The 17,841-nt window shown below is 42.0% G+C and overlaps 1 protein-coding gene across 1 annotated transcript in view; it reads right to left on the bottom strand.

Moving 5' to 3' along the window:
• The window catches only part of PIK3R1 (phosphoinositide-3-kinase regulatory subunit 1), a 77,970-nt gene extending 60,687 nt beyond the window's left edge, over window positions 1-17,283 (bottom strand). The window contains exons 1-2 of the mRNA XM_048849974.2: window positions 17,150-17,283; window positions 11,635-12,334 (exon numbers count right to left, since the gene is read on the bottom strand). Coding sequence (XP_048705931.1) covers window positions 11,635-11,968 — 334 coding nt within the window. The 5' untranslated portion in view covers window positions 11,969-12,334; window positions 17,150-17,283. The remainder of the gene's footprint in view (window positions 1-11,634; window positions 12,335-17,149) is intronic.
• Between the last annotated feature and the right edge of the window lie 558 nt (window positions 17,284-17,841).

Raw genomic sequence — 17,841 nt, 5'->3', positions numbered from 1 at the left:
ACTGCAGGAAGGGAGTTAGCATACGCGTTTTGCTAACATTTAAAAAACGGAGGTTGAGATTCAGCAGCTCTTGGCCAGCACTTTCCAGGGTTGGAATTCATGGCCTTAGTCAATAGTAAGGAAAGTAAAGTGCATGGAAATATAGCCAGTAGCCAGAAGAGATGAGATTTGAACTCTAAGACTCACCATTCCTAGCGCAGGAACTTTCTCCTAGGCTACAGAGGTAGAAGTTTGGTCTTTTCCCCTCCAGCTAAAGTGAGTCAGTGATGGTACCCACATCAGATACATTGGGTTTGGCTTAATGCTCCCATTTGTCATTATTAACCCTCCCCCCCCACCAAAAAAAAAAAGAGATAATAAATATAGCGCTTGTCCATATGGTGTAACTGATATTGGCATAATTGAAAACAGAAGGAGCAAAAATGGAGACAAATGACAGACCCCAGAGTATTTTAGATTTCTTGTAAAAGAGAAAGAACAATCTAATAAAAGGCTGCCAAAGGGAGTGATTTTTAAACTCATTCTCCCTCAATCAGTTCATTTTTCAATCAAGCTTCTGTTTATTCAAATTTCACTCAAAGTTTACATTTCTATGTCTTGGTTTTTGCCATTTCAGATGTTTAAAAAAAACAAAATAAAGGTTTAAATCTCCAGTGAAGATTGCATTTCAGTTTAACTATTCAAGGGTTTAACTACTTGTATCAAGCCTGTGCTCCTACTTATAAACACTTATTACCATCATAATTAATAACTTCTGATACCATCCCCTTGTAAATGATTTTGTAATAACGGTCAAACTATGAAACTGCAGACTAAGATATAGGTGCTATTACTCCAGACTGCACTATGGAATCCAAACATCAGTTGTGACAAAGGGAAGTTGAGTTGGTACAAGCATTTGTATCTCCCTGTAATTCATCACAAGACTTCAGGTGACAAGTTATAGCCATATCAACCTTTCCTTGACTGTGCTAATTAAAGGTGAAAAAAGTATTTTAACTTTGAAAACAAACAGCAATGATACAGGAAGGCAAATTTAATACATCCATACAAAGTTACAGTTAAAAGGGCATTTTGTAAGTTATGACAAAGTTTTAATAGTTCTTTTTAAAGTAAAATGTGCAAACAGAAATCAGTCTTAATAACCAAACAGTGGGATATTAATTTCAATTTACATTACTAAATAAAACCTAAGATTACATTTTTTCTTCCCTTCGGTGTCAAAATAACGTAACTAAGTTCTCAAGTTTAGGGTGATTTCAATATAATGACCAAAATATTGTAAGTGCTCTGAATATATAAGGCCCCTCACTATTCTTAAGTATTTATCATGCAATTGTCCTTCTCATTCCTTGCTATTAAAATAATGTAATTTGTCAGATTTCAGCCTTCAGGCTGATTTCATGGTAGTTTATCATGGAAACCAGCTTGGGAGCAAGATATACATGTGAAAGATTTGATGGCCAGCTGTATTGCTAACATCTGTGTTCTTTCACACAAGAAAATGTGGATGTGTAATTGGCACCATATAACTATTTAAGAGGGTATGGTCATTTGCTGGTGGTACAGAATTATTTTTTCTTGGCAAGTACTCAACAGCTGTAAGACAACATGTGTTGCTGAATCTCAAAGTTTTAATTTTCTCATGTACAGCCTAAATGAAAAGCATTTACTAGTCTAGCGTCTGTTTCAGACAGCCATGAGTTATAGATGGTAGAACAGATTACGATGATCCTGATTAAGATGAGGAGGCCACTTGATATTTGCCAAAGTTTAAATCTGCTGTGTGTGTGCAACATATGGAGCTATTAAAAGTGGCGAGTGGGTAGTACAAAAGGCTGAAGGTCACTTAAAGATTAGTCAAAATGGTTGTTTTGTACTTTTAAAACACAACTATAATGAGCTAAATAATGGTACAGATTTGACTAAAATAGCATCATTAAAATAACTGCAGAGCCAAACTAACAGGTGAGTATTCCTTACAGCAAAAAACAGGTAGTTTCTTTGTCAGTCTGGGTTTTTGCAGTACTAGCATGTTTACTTCCCTCTACCAGTCAGTGGGGTCAGGCAACAATCATGCACCTCCCCATGTCTTAGTGTTTAACATACAATTTAAGCTAAATTTTACAAATATACCACTATATTTTGTGCAATGCAAATACAACTCAAAAACTAAACAGTTCAGATAAAATCTCTGATCATTAACAATTACCAGCTGCATTAGCACGCACAAACATAAAAATTTATAGATTTCTGGATTTAAGGAAAGGAGTACTTGTGGCACCTTAGAGACGAACAAATTTATTTGAGCATAAGCTTTCGTTAGCTACAGCATCCGATGAAGTGAGCTGTAGCTCAAGAAAGCTTATGCTCAAATAAATTTGTTCGTCTCTAAGGTGCCACAAGTACTCCTTTTCTTTTTGCGGATACAGACTAACACTGCTGCTACTCTGAAACCTGGATTTAAGGAATCATTTTTCTTGTTTTGAATAAAACAAGAACATTGTTAGGATTTTGTGTGCTATGTTGCAAGGACCTGACAACTACACTAGCCTTTCTAATTTGCAGATGATCATGACCAAAAAAAAAAAATAAATAAAAATATAAATAAATAAAAGCACTTAAGAGAAGCCTCCCACAATTTTCAGAGTAGAACTGTACTGCAAAATATATAGCTATTTTGTATACTCAGTTTGCATATTTTGTACATTTTGTTTTTAGCAACTCCATCTAAAATCAACAGCCCAGCAAGTGTATCTCACAACAGGTACCATCTGCAGATGGAGTTCTCCTCAATCATTTTATAAGATAATGGAGGGGATATTTTCACACTTGCTTCTTCCTCCAACAAAAAAAAAAGCAAGAAGATATAAAAGATTCATTGCTATGAAGTTTCAAGGGTCCACATAATTTAATAGTTCAGAAACTAGGCACTTGGCAAGGCAACTTTCTTCTACTATTAAATGCAGCTTTAGAAAACATTAAACTACAACTAACCAAATCTAAATGTGGGTTAATAGTCAAAAGCCGTGGTCAATAAAGTGACACCTTTGTACTCAGGGCAAACCATTTCCCATTGTTAGTACTGTAGAGTCACTATAGCTGGGAAAGTAAGCTGTGTTCCGTTCTACCTCAGCTAGGTGTAGACTCCAGAATCTTCATTCCCGTTCATGATGTAACAGGTAGTAAACTTGATTTTCAGATACACTGGCTGATCGGGCAGTTAGAAAATGTTGAGATTTGTAAACTAATGAAGTCACCGATGCACTACCACACTGTTTTACTGTCATGTTTCTGGTTACAGCAACACTGTTAAGTCAAACATTTACTCCTGGGGGAATTCTGCACCAAAAAATTAAAAATTCTAGACACAATATTTTAAAGTTCTGCAAACTTTGTCAAAACAACACTATATAATCATGCCAGTTTCAATTATTTTGTAATTTATTTCAAAATACTTATCAGCAACTGTGTCTAACAATACAGACGAAAAAATTCCCTCAGCAGTAGAGTGTTAAGTAAACTGCTATGACAACCCAGTGTCTGCTTCTCTGCTCCCCCTCCCCCTCGTCCAGCAGATAAGCCAGACACCCAGAACCTAGCTGTGGGCCACACCCCCAGCCCAGACACTCACACCCCTGCTCCCCACCAGAGCCCAGGATCCAGGAGCCCATCAAAAGGTTTGATGATTTAACTGGGAATTGGTCCTGCTTCGAGCAGGGGGTTGGACTAGATGACCTTCTGGGGTCCCTTCCAACCCTTATATTCTATGATTCTATGATCCAGAAGGAGAAACAGCCTGATGCTGGGCCCTAGTCTTGTACGGTGTTTCCAGCACGTCGCCTCCTTCCCTCAGGGCGGGCTGGGTACTGCAGCTGCTGGGAACCCTCCAGCTCCTTCCCCATCCCCCAGGCAGCATCTTCTATTTGTGAGCTGGGCTCTGCCAGGTCCAGAGCCCCGTAGTGGTGGCCAACAGCTCTGCAGCCCATTTTTATGGGAGGAAAAGGAAATTCTGTACATAACATTGATTTCTGCACAAATTCTGCACTGTAATGCAGTGAACATTTCAGAAATGAAGTTCACAACTCTAAGGTTGTTAATATTAAGGCACCAGCAGCAATCCTGAGAACTTCCTAGAAGCCTTCATCTAACTGGCAAATACATTTACTGAATAAGATAAAGACTCTTCCCTTCTCCTGGCAATTTCCTTCTTTTTCCACCCGCATGGTAGGGTTGCTAGGTGTCCAGTTTTCAACCAAACACCCAGTCAAAAAGGGTCCCTCCCCAGCCCGGTGAAAATGAGCAAGTGAGCGAGGGTGGGGGAGAGCAAGCGACAGAGGGAGTGGGGATGGAGGGAGTGGGGCAGGGCCTCAGAGAAGGGGCGGAGCAAGGGTGTTCAGTTTTGTTCGGTCAGAAAGCTGGCAACCCATAATAGGTTGGGAGGGAACATGATCTATTTCCTCCATACCTTGGAGAGAAGGATGGACTCTCCTCCTCAGAGTGTGTTTGTGTAGGGAAAAAGGAAGGAAAGAAATAATGAGCCCTTGGCATCTCTTCTCCCCACACCACTAGGGTTCATCTGCTCACTCTTCCCTCCGCTGCCAGCGGAAAGTGCTGATGTAGTGTTCCCATCAGCTTTGCAGTGCAGCAAAGCAAGTGAAGCACCAAATCAACATTATTTCTGAGTAGAGGAATCTTAGAACTATCCAGTCTCACAGCTCATACAGCATCAAGTATAGCTGAACTTGCATGTCACCAAATAGCCATCACTTCCTAGAGAAGTGATGCTCCAAGCATACTTCTCAAATGCCCCTTATTTTGAAGGACATCACTCATTTCCCAAGTTACCTATATTTCACACAAAGCATCTCCCTTATTGCTACTGTTGAACATTATTTATATTGGAAAGAAATAATTGCATTGAGGTTAATTACAATAAAGGAATGAATCCTATAGCATTTTAATTTTCAGGCATAAATAAAGTTTTTAGTCCCCCTCCGTTTCGGCCTTTGCCACACACTGCATCCCATAATTGGTCATCGACGGGTTGAGCAGTATGGGGAAAGGGAGTCCCAACACTTTGGCGCATGCGCCATTGTGGCAGGGTATGCACCCCAGACAGGCCCTGAAGGGGTTAATGTGGGCCTTAGAGGCCAATTATAGTATCTGGCTGCACCTGGAAGGAATACCAAGCTTAACTGAACATGAAGCCCAGGTAGACAAGAGCAGGCTGGTTAGCATAAAGCCAGGAAGTCAAGAGCCAAAGAAGGCTATAAAGCGGGAGTGTGCCATCACTCTCTGGGACCAGAGATGAGGGAGGAGAAAACCTAAAGGGAGAATAAACCCTGGGATCCTAGCCCTGGAAGAAGGAATTGTGGGGAAAGAATGCCTGAGAGGGCTGAGTAGGAGGAGCCCAGGTAAACAGCAGCAAGGAGCACAACTGAGCAGATCTTGGCTGCTCATTATTGGGTTCCAGCCCAGGGACTCTGTGTAGAGAACAGGCCTGGGTTCCCCTACAGCTAGTCTGGAGGCACTTTGTTACCCTGGGAGGACTATATAATGGCCTGGCCGGATGACTGAGTCACAAAGAGGGAGCACCCCGAGTCGAGGAGAGAGCGAGAGAAGGGTCACAGCGTGAGTAACCAATGGAAGAGGGCACCACACCACACAGGAGCTGGTCCCCAGAGGAAGGCACAAGGAGGTGCCTCCTATAATGAGTGTACCCCATCACAGCCATCATGTTTGACTTGCTGATTTGTATCTATACAGCAGAATAGAGAAAGGAGGGTTTAAAAATCTAGGCTGAATTTCTGTGATGATGCTGAATAGCCTCTACTCGTGATTATTAAATGCTTTGCATACCCTTTGAGCGAGTTCATTGTTAACAGATGTGACAGTTTTAAATTGTACAGGAAGTAACCAAGCTCTTTAGAACAGTAAAAGTGAAACAAATGGCTAACGTGAAATTCTGGTCTGACTGCCCACCTCATTCTGCAAACTCAGTTTTAAAAACTGAGGACAACTTAGCATATAAAATTCAATCTGAAAACATTTCTGTAAATTAATGAAACTTCAGACCCCAGAGTCTAAAATCCACTTTCAGCAAACTGATTCAGATATGCATAAATTATATTCTATGAAGACATTTGGTCAGATGAGCACTGAGTCAAAAACCAGGGAACCTAACAGGGCTACAAGTAACCTGTTAATTTTGGATTAAGACAAGGATTTGTAGGGCAGAGGAAGGGAATTGCTCACCTAAGCTGTAAAACATGAACTTATTATGTCCATTAAAGTCACACAGATGGATTCTCCAGCCTGCTAAGGCTATTTTGCATTGCGTAAACTTCAAGAGGCTACAGAAAGCTAAGACAAAATCCCTGCTGTGCTGGGGAACGCTCCCCTGGTGGAAGTGGCTCTGCTATCTATAATGCCAGCATCCCCATGCCTCCCTTTTTCCTCCATACACCAGGTGCATGTCAGGACAGGAACTCTGTACCAGTGGCACAAGGTAAGGCTGGCTATTTGCAGCATAGCCCTGACCAGCACTGAATCAGTGCCCTGTAGCTCCTCCTCCCACCCTTCCCACAATCATGATCCCACCCAGATGCAGTAGAAAAATCAACCCCATGCAAACCAGACTTGTTCTGAATTCAGAGAAATTAGAAGGAGGAGGGAAGATACTCGGAATGAAAAGTCCTAAAATTTCATGTAACTAACCAGAATTCTGGCCCTCTGCAGTCTCCTATAAATAACTTAAATGGGACAGTCAGTTCAAATGGTGCCCTAAAATTATAGTTTACAGTTAGTAAAAACTGCTTTTATATAATTTAAGATTGACAAATATTCTAATAGCTTATAAATTTTGAATAATAATAAAGAGTTTATGCAGTTTATAAACAAAGGCTTTGATACTGCAAATGTTAGGAGTAATTTTAATTTTACTCGTGCCATTAAATTTAATAGGACTACTAACATGTGCAGTTATTCATCTGGGCCAAAAACTGTAGCTATGATCTAGTGCATGGAAACCTGAAAGTGAAGTTAACTAGAGACTGACTAGCATGAGAAAAATACGAAAACAACAAAAACGTAAAACAAATAGTCAAACATTAGATTATTAAAAATTCTCTCAACTTTAGACAATGACAGACTAAAATTCATTTTAAGGACCTGGTATGGTATATATGGTATAAAGAACTGTCTTTCTGATAAGCTCACTAAAACTATTATCATTGTGTCTATATTACACACACACACACACACACAGAGTTGGCTCAAATTACAGAACAAATAAAAAGCACACAAACTACAGACAGACAGTTACAGTAAAGAAAGATGTCATTATTTCCAATTCCTCCATCAGTCTGTCACTTTGATTTACAGCAGTTTCAAATTGTTAAGCAATGAAAATATAAACTTGACCAAATACAGTCAAGCAAGTTTCTCAGCAAGCATTAATGTACTCAAAATGCGTTCTAGGGGTGTGCAGAGCAATACGTTATTATCCTGGGAAGAATCTTGTTGGCTTGCTGCCATGTTAGTTTGGCTTGTAGACAATACTAACTATTCCATTCCCTGCAGCAATTTTTAAACCAGAACCAGCCATCTGAAAATCAAATGCACTTTTAACTACTCTTATTTTCGTCTGGTACTGTATCTCCCATTTCACCTACAGGTCTCATCCCAGTGACACTTTGCACTTTTTTTTTTTTTTGGTCCAAATTACTTTTTTCTTGTGTTTATATTTAACATTAGTTTCTATCCCCTCCTTTCAGTTTGATTTCCCCCTTCCCCTCAACCCATCCTCTTTTGTCTCCAGTATTTGGTGCACATACTCTGTACCTTAATTTAAGAAGTTTGTATGGTGTGTTATTTAACAACAACAAACAGATCCCTTTTCAATCTTTACTTTTTTCTAATTTGTCTCAAGTAAACATACAAGCTTTTAACTCTTTACAATGCCACTTGGACTTCAAAGTTTTGTGTTTCCCTCACAACTGTGCAGAGAACGCCATTCAATGATCTTTACGTGCTAACTGTATAGTCAACTGTTACAAGATACACAGAAACCCCTGAATTCAAACAAGTCTTGGGGAAGTAAAGGATTTTTACCAGGAAGTTACAGGTCTAGGACTGCAAAAATGATTTTTAAAAGTTTCTGCAAAAACTCACTCTGGCTGTTGGCCAATCTCCTTTCAAATTATTAAATTCTCTGTTAAATTTGGCACGTTTTGCAGTTTAGGTCACTAGACCTCCAAGGTAATCAAAGAATGTTAATCTCACATTTAATTAATACTCTGTATTAAACCAAGAGCTAGGGGAGATTCTGCCACTGGAGCTCTGGGCACTGTCCCACTCAAAAAGGGAGATACCTATTTTCGTCTGGGATTTTTACCAGCACATTGCACTCATTCATACACAAGCCAACAATGGGCTCTAAGGCAATATCAGAATTTCACTCAACAGCCGGAGCCAGAGCTTGCAGAGGTGTCCATAATGAGCACATTCCATAAGGGGCTCAAAAGCATCAACATTAGCCGTGTGACTTCTCTGAAAAGTTTGACAGTCACTATACAGCTCTGAGGGTAACTTTCTAAATTGCCCTCAGGTAAACATGGAGAGACATGTGGAGCTCAGGCAAGTTACTATGCATCACCTAAATTTCTGACTCAGCAATCACTACCTGTTAATGGTGACTGCCTCAGCACATAAGGCAATAAATATATTCCACTCCTAGCCTGCTGTATTTTCAAACGAGCACTGCCTAGTAGAGTTGCTTGCTCACTTCCAAGTAAGTTATTCTGCAGGTAACAAGTTTAGAGCAGAAATAACCAATCTTTACCAGACTTGTAGTCGCATCAAAATCAGTGTGTTCCAGTTGCCAAAGAGACAATGAAAGGTTGGGACTTTGAAAAGTACCTAGTTGAGTCAGGAATGTAAAGCCCATTTGCAAAAGTTAGGCAGGCTCTTCCATGCTTAAATCCCATTGAAAGCCAATGGGATTTAGGAGGCTGGGGCAGATTAAATATTTAGATGCCTAAAGATACAGATAGGGTGCCTAATGGGATTTCCAAAAGTGTTTAGACACCCAACTCCCATCCGATGAAGTGAGAAGCTTATGCTCAAATAAATTGGTTAGTGTCTCAGGTGCCACAAGTATTCCTTCTCTTTTTGTGAATACAGACTAAAACGGCTGTTACTCTGAAACCAACTCCCATAGAAATCAATGGGAGTTAGGGCCCAAATCCTTAAAGATACATTGGCATTTATTTGCCTCTTTAGGTGCCCACATTCATCATTTAGGCACCACTGACATTTTCATAGGCACCAGCATCTAAGTACCCATGGCACCTAAGTCAACCTCTGTAAAGCCACCTGAGCGCTGATGCTGTTCCACAGCTAAGCTAGGGCTCCAAGCACCTCTTCAAGTCTAAGTTCCGGAGACACCAAAATAGGATTCTTAAAGTACAGTAGGCAGCGGAACACTTATCTCACCAGTGGGGCCCAATCCTGTAGGCATCCTCAGAGCCTAATACCTGTTACCTGCCAACCTCTGCATCAGGAGGGTCGGGGGTAGGCTACCAATAGGCGCAGGAGCAGCAAAGCACATGCAGAAAAGGCAACGAGGGCACACGGCAAGTATAAGACAGGTTTCAAGCACAAGCAGGAGATACAGTTCTGGATGCTAGGGCATGGGCTACCTAAGAGGCTGACCCAGCTTAGGTGCCTAACTCCAGGAGAAGATTCACAGCTGATGATCTCGAGTGGAGAGGTGGCTATCTCTGGCCCATCAGCCACATGCCCCAGGTCAGCCAATTAGATGCCTAAGCCCTTCTTCCCACCACTTCACTTCTGAATAGCTTAGCAAAGTTCCTGCCCAGTTGATCAGCTTCTGAAAATCCCTTTCTAAGTGCCTAAGCTCTCTTCATGTATTGTATGGGAAGCTGGGAGCCTAGTCTGGGGCAGACCACCTAAGGATTAGGCATTACAACAACAAGCAGAGCAAAACATAAGTACTTTTAAAGACTTGGGCCTGGGTGATTTGAAAATCCCACTAGCTGACTAAATACTTTGAGTAATTTAGGCACTTAGGGCCAGAGTTTAAAAATGGGATATAGATGCTTTTAAAAATGTTACCCAGGGTCTAAGTCCCTATGATCAAAACACTAAGAGTTATAAGTAATTCATAAATATTCAAGGTTGGGTCACTGTGAAGAATAAGTCATGCGAGTTCTTTATTAAGCCTCCACCACATTTTAAAGGTGTGTTTTAGAAATTTCCATTTAGTTATGTATGATTTTCTGTATTCCCTTTCCAGTCACTGTAGATTATCAAAGCAGCTATGTTTAAACAGAATCTCCCATAACCAGCTGCCATCCCACTCCATCTGATTAACTAATATCATGATTTTGAGTAACACAACCACCTCCACATCCTTGGTAGCACGATGTGATGTCACTGTATATGATGATTGTGCCACCATAGAAATCAGGGTGATTTAGACAAAAATGCTACTATACGTAGTTAATTATTGGTAAAAACAAACAAAACAGAAAAAAAGGAAACTGTTACAGAACAATTACTTAAGTGATTTTTTTTTTAAGCATTTCTGCACTTGAAATAAGGACTAATGCAAAAAGTGTCCTTTAATTTAAATACCAAAATACTGTCTGCTGGGCTTGCGTGGTTTCTTTTGGTAGACTATGTCTACATTGACCTTACAGTGGCACAGCTGTACCGCTGCAGCTGCACCACTGTAAGGTCTCCCATATAGCCGCTTGATGCCAGCAAGAGAGAGCTCTCCCGCTTGCATAATTAAGCCACCCCCAATGAGTGGTGGTTGCTATGTAGGCTGGAGACACTCTCCCGCCAACACAGTATTGTCGACACTGGCACTTTTGTGGATGAAACTTTTGTCGGTCAGGTGTGTGGGTTTTTTTCCCCCACACCCCGGACCAACAAAAAGGTTTTGCCGACAAAAGTGTTAGTGTAAACATTGCCTAAAAGTTTGAATTTTAGTAGGTAGATTACACAAATCATCTTAAGACAGATATTTACTTACAATTTTCAATTAAACTCCCTCCAATGTCAGCTACGGACCATAGACCAAATCCTACCTTCATTCTGACCACCATGTTGCAGAAGTTAGGCAAGAATGTGCTTAAAATGTAGGAAGTTCTTTCTCCTTTATACAGAAAAAAAACTAGACACTTTCTGGACAGGGAACATGGTAAAAGAACTAGAGTTTCTTCTATGATAATTCTATTACTTATTTTATAAATACTTGATCTTACTGTAAGAGAAAATGTTTAACGTTAGAAATATTTTCACCTGGGGTTATATCTATCTTTTTAAGCCATTAAACAAAAGAATTTTACAGTGGGAATGCAATATTTGCAGAGAACTCCTGCTAGTGAATTTGATGCACCAAAAATGGAAAAACTGCCATCAGCTTTTTCTGCTCATTCTCCATATGAAATCTTTATAGGATTTCTATAAATTGCTGACTACAGTTTTGCCAGTTTTGTCCTATACACAAACATATTTAAATGAAAAACTGTGGAACAGAGAGAAATCTAGTAAGAGAAAAAATGTTACAAGAAAAACAATTATTGAACTAACAGCACTAACCTTGCTGCTCACTGTCTGCTTCAACTTTTGCAGAACTTGGTGCTACAGGAAGGGGTCGAGGAGGACGAGGCTTCGGAGTCGGGGGAGATATTTTTTTTCTTCCAATATATTCTACGTAAGTTCCTGGAAAATCCCCCCTCTCCCCTGTGGTTTCATTACAGCCGTTCAACCAACCAATTTCCTCAGGCTTCGCTTCTTCCCCTTCACTAAATCCAAGTGCTACTAAGGTACCTTTATTCACAGTTAATATATCTCCTAAGTGCAAGTCAATGTCTTCTTCTCGCTCTTTTTTGTAGTCATATAAAGCTCTGTACTGGTATCCTTCTGCACTCATCTTGGCAAATATTTTAACATTCAATAATGTAATTAAACAATAACAAAACTCAAGTTGTCCAGATTAATCTTTATGTACAAACAGATTAAAAATGTACTAAATGGGATAGTTAAAATGTCAATAGCAATTCCTAAAGAATACAATCCTCCAAAGATTCAAAAAGCACCAGGATCTGGTATTATGTTGCTGATGTGTTCCACTTCTTCAAGTCTAGATCAATATTCTTCCAATTAATTCCTTTTCTGAGTTTCCTGGCACTCCTGGGACCAAGAATTCAAGTTTAGCTGAATTTTACAGCCTGTTACACCTTCTTCTGATGTACTTGCCATAGAACTTTCATTATTGAGCTCCGTGCACATGCTGTACCTAGAAAAAGAAAAAAAAGATTCATGACATTGTTTCAGACTTCATTAAGTTTGCAAGACTTCAACTATGTTACATTTAAGTTATATGCAAGACATACTCCTGAAAGCATGGGAGAGGTCATACATTCCCATGGAAAGGCTGAAAAGAGGGTCAAAGCCACACCAAAACTATGGCCCTTTACACATGCTAATTTTCCAAAGTCTTATCTGGTCAGAAAAGACCAATTTAAATCCTTCAGTCAAATAGGAGGTATGTCCCTCTGAACCACCACGTCTCAAGACACATGGCATACACTGTGGATACCGGGGCACCTGCAGAGGGCTAGCTGCTCCATACTTCTTCCCTCAGCACACTCAGCTGTCTAACCTCGCAGCAGGACTCCATCTAATGCCTTTCTGCGAGCACATGGCCCCAACCTTTCTTCACAGGAGATATGTCAGAACAGAATGGGAACCCACTAGAATTAGTGATGACATGGCCAGAATTCACATCAAGGGTATTCCCCTGAAGTTTTACCGGAGAATGAGGATGTGCACAATTGTTTTCCTGTAAGCCCAGGGACCTCCATACATGCTTGCATAGAGGAGCTTACTTGCTGTTTGGGGGGGGGGGGGAGAAGGGGAGTGACGAATGATGCTACTTTTACTAAGCCTCCCTCCCCCTCCAACAGATTGTTTGGGCCCTTTTAGCACGGTTTCCTTTAATTTTCATGCTCTGTGCAACAGAAGTCAGAAGTCATCCTGCCCTCTCTCAATTTTTCTTTAATTATGCTACGTTATGTTTTTGGTTAGGTGAGGGTCTTCCCCCTCAATTTTTAATTTGTTTTTCTAATGGTAAAGTATGTTACTCAGCACCTGAAAATGACACACCCAGACCACCTAAGAAGGAGCAGTTGAGCAGGGTTGAGAGAGTGGGTGCTTAAATTACTTAACACAAGAAACTATAGGTCTGAAAGTTCAATCAAGTCTAACTAGAAAGCAATGAGTAAAAACACTGTTGAAAATAACCTTTTAATATATAGTAACAAAGATATACAGAACAACAGAATCCTTTTAAACTGTATTATTTCAACTGTTTTTCCTTTGCATCTATTTACGTCCAATCATAAGGATACCTGTGTTGGGATACCAAACTGCTGTGTTGGGATACCAAAGAGTGCGAACTATTCAGTGTCACACTGAAAAACTTTTAAAATGCATCAGAATAAAAGTCTTAAGAGTTATGTAATATGAGTAGGCAATAATTTTACTGTATATTGAAGTGCTGTGCAAGTGTAAGAAATGTTCATAAACTAGTTTAATGTAGTAGAAAAAATCCAGACTGAATAGTCCCATATCAAAAAGAACAATGTGAGAACAAAGGGCCCGATTCACTGGTATGTTTGAAAAATTTTGCACTGCTCAGGTAGCATGAAGCTGCCCTAAGCCCAGTTTAACTGGGCACTGCTGGATTCATCCTGAATCGTAGAATCCTCAAGAGACACAGCACTGCCATAGGGGCTGCTGCATCACTCTCCATCACAGCTACCAAGGGAGGGGGGGCATAAAATCCTTGCTCCTGGCTAATTTCTGGCTGCTATAATGGCACCTGGCACACCATTGCAGTTGGACCAGGAAGGAATTATTGAAGCCACGCTTGCACACAACTAGTGGCCCAAACAATGACATAGAAGTTGCAGATAGTATGCTGGAGTAGAGGTGGTGTCTACCAGGAATAACGGTTTCCGCAAGGTTAGACCACAACATCAGGCCTGCCTGTCAATTTTGGGTGAGGGGACAGCAGGCATTTTGTCCTGCTACCAAAGTTCCTCACATAAAGCCCAGTCAGTCTTTATACACTGATGGGCAAATGTGGTTAAAGACTTTAAAAAACAGCAATAAATGACAGTCTTAGATATTAGTTTAGCTGTATGGCAACGCTCTCTTTAGAAAAATCAACCGTGTCACCAGTTCTTTATTTTGTCCTGTTAAGATGTTATTCCAAATGGAGTTATATTGTCTCTATCTTCAGACATTTGAGTTAAAAATAAATAGCTAAGAGACTGCCTTAATTATTATTCAGCTAGGGGAGTTTAAAGGGGGGGGGGGAGAGGGAAGACATACCATTGGCAAGAAACATTGCTATATTTAGGGAGGAAATATGAATGAATAGCCAGGTGGCAGACGGAGTGGAGTAGTGCACAATGGGGTAGAAGGAGGATTGTAAACATACCAAATGCTAATTTGTTCTATTTGCAGCCTAAGGGCTTGATCCTGAGGAGATAGGAGTACTTGTAACCTTATCAATCCTTAATTCTGGGCAGAATTCCACTACGAAATGCCTTGTGCTAACACCACTTACTTAAAATTAAACACTAGATTGCTAGAGGTTCCTACACATCATCCCCCACTCAGATTTTTAAGTATTTTCCTCCATATCCAAAAAATAATGTTCTGGCACCCACACCTGTGGTACCAAAGCATTTCCTCCCACAGCAGCATTCCTCTGTTGACTAACTAAAAAGGAAAATGTATCTGCCTTCCACCCCCATGAATAAATACTGCTTTCAGTCTTTGCCAGGCTGGAGGGAGACTTGCTTCAATTTGCTCACGTTCACATGTATCCACAAAATACTTCTATATCATCAGAGTAACAAAAATCCACCCCCTCTCCGCCCCCAATAGACTACACACAAGATACAATTGTTCCTATCATACATGCATTCATCTGACCTTTCTTTCCAAAGATTCCCTAATCCACTGTGGGGGAAAAGAAAATTCCTAGAAAAATCTGCCTAGCATAGAAACTTTCCTTCTCTAATTATCACATGAGCTTTGTCAGCAGACCGGATCAACAAATTTAGAGATGCAGTGCAATGCACTGAAAGAACTGAAATAGAAGTTCAACAATGGATATTTGCTTGACTAACTTCTCCCCACTAGGTGTCTACAAGGTGCAATTCAAATTTCAGTTATCGCTACAATGAAAGTGTGATGCTACCATTCTCTAAATAAAAATAAGAAAGATAAGTAGCTTGTTTGGATGTTATTTTGCTAAAGAAAAGAAAATTAATATAATAAACCAATGAAATACCATAAAATATATTGTATATGATTTATCACACCGTTTATAATGCCTTATCCTTAGATGAAGCACTTTAAGCATCTGTGGTTTCCTGCACTGAATTAATTCAAATACTTTTACATAGACAAACTACACTGATCAATTGCAGATTCCTGCAAGAAATGCCATTCTGAAAATTAAGCAGACATTCCATAAAATATTATATATACACTGACTGCAAGGCCATGCTGGAGATAAATGACAGCATTTGATTTTTTTTTGATTTTTTTTTTTTGTATTTTTACCAATTTATATTGCAGCCAGACCTAAGTGTCTTTCCATCCTGTTAAGAGGAAGGATAAGTAATCCCCTCTGGAATCCTCTCTGACAGGCAGTTAAGAGGTCACCCATAGACTGAAATCACTTCTGCAAGGAAATCAGATTTCCATCAGTCAGAGGGACAGAATTCTGTCCCCACAGGTGTAGGATTGGGGGACAAACTAACAATTGTCAACACAACATACTGCAAGTACGGCCAATCCATCGCTTGGAGGCAGGGATTTGGCAACCAAGTGTACTTTTTCCTCTCACTTATGGACCAGAATCCTTGAACCATTAGATTGTTTCTACAAACCCAGACAGGAAAGTTGCAATACACTTAACAAAAGCTATTCTTCCTTCAAATACCACCATTAAGATTCAGAAAGCAATGCAGTTTCTCAAAAGTAGTATAAAATATTCCCATACCAAGCTTCTAAACATTTCCAATGAAAAAAAGTTTGTTGTAGAAATCTGTACATAAACTTGCCAAATTGGAAGACATTAGTTATATTACTAAGTAACTCTGAAAGGGTTTTTTTGTTTTGTTTTTTTAAATATATGGGGAAAGTTTTCAGAGATCACAAATCTCCCAACATAAATGCAAGTAAATATTAATTTATTTTTAAAAAGTTTCTAAACACAGTCCATTAAAAAAAAAAGCAGGAATAAATGCATTATGTACATATACCTCGAAGCTCTAATGAGAATAAACCAACGGGGCAGTTTTTCATGTGAAGTTGTACGGATTGCTCATAGTGGCTATGAACAAGAGATTGAATGCTGACATTTAAATCTAAAGCTGCAATGCTATGAAAGCTCTTCAACAATATAAAGATTTAACATCTTGCTACGCTCATACACCACACATATCATTGAAGTAGGAAGTGCCGTCCACTCTTTAGTTTGCTAAGTCAGCCAATTCCTTTATTAAAAAAGAATCGCTACTACAGTTTGGGGACACCATGCCTGCTTTGGTTCCTGACGAGAAGTTAATAAACGCTGAAGTTTAAAAGTTGGGAGCGTCCTGCGACCCTCTCTCCCTTCCCCAAGCCCCGGTGCGGGTCGCGGCGCGGTCTAACAAGGGAGCTGGCTCCCGCAGCAACTGCACAAGACGCTGCACACAAAGGGGAAAGTGGCTCCTGCAAAGAGCCTGGCTGGCTGCACAGGGCAAACCCGGAGCGCTGTCTCTCGCCCTCTCGGCCACGGGCAGGACCAACTACGGGCTTTAAGTTAGGTTTTTAACAGCCCAACGCCCCCCACCGCGGGGACGCAGGCTGCCTGCAGCACGGGGCAGCGCTTCCTGCCCTGCCTGCCGCCACCACCCCCGGCGCGCGGGGCTCAGATCCTGCCCCCGCTCCGAGAGGCCCCGGCCGTGCAGGAAGGAGCCCAGCGCCGAAGCCCCCGGCTCGCTCGGGCAGCTCTTCCCCGGGGCCGGGCGCGTACAGCCCTTACCGTCCGCAGCGGCTCCGCGCCGTCCCTCGCTCCCTGCGGCCGGGAGCCCGCTCCAGCCCCTGCACCCGGCACCGCCGTCGCGTCCCGCTCGCCTCCCGCAGCTCCGCTCGCCGCCCCAGCGCCCCTCCGCTCGGTGCCCCCTCCCGGCCCGGCGTGCGCCCCGCCTCCCCACGCCCGACCAACCCGCTCCGGCTGCGAGCGCCGGGCGCCGCCCACCCGGCCGCGCTGTCATGCAGCGGGCAGCCTCAGCGCTGGCCGCGGCCCCGGGCGCCTGCTGGGTCCGGCCCGGGTCCTGCGGCCGCCGCGCTTCCCCCCGGGGGCTTCTCCCGGCCGGGCGGGCGCCGCCTTCAGCGGGAGGCCGCCCCCTGGAGCCGCTCTCCCGGCCTGCCCGGAGACCCCCAGCAGCCCCGAGAGGGCGGAAATTGGGGCCCTCCGTTGCCCCACCGCCCCGCGGGTGAGCAGAAGGAAATCAAGGCCCGCAGCTGCCCCTCGGTTACCCCGCAGGGACCCCGGGGCCCGCTGGCTTTTCCTGGCCGTGGCAGGTGAGGGGGCTGGGGGAGGCAGCCGAGTTGTGACTGTTGTACCTGCCGCCCCGCAGTGTGCGTGGCGCTGTACGCACAGCCCCGGCCCCCAAGGCAGGCCACTGGCCTTGTGAATCCAACTCAGCGCAGCAAAGGACATCAAGGCACAAA

Source organism: Caretta caretta, chromosome 5 (genome assembly GCF_965140235.1).
Source record: "Caretta caretta isolate rCarCar2 chromosome 5, rCarCar1.hap1, whole genome shotgun sequence".
Classification (NCBI taxonomy): Eukaryota; Metazoa; Chordata; order Testudines; family Cheloniidae; genus Caretta; species Caretta caretta.
Note: the sequence above shows the minus strand (reverse complement) of the source record. Positions and strands in the feature narration are given on the sequence as shown.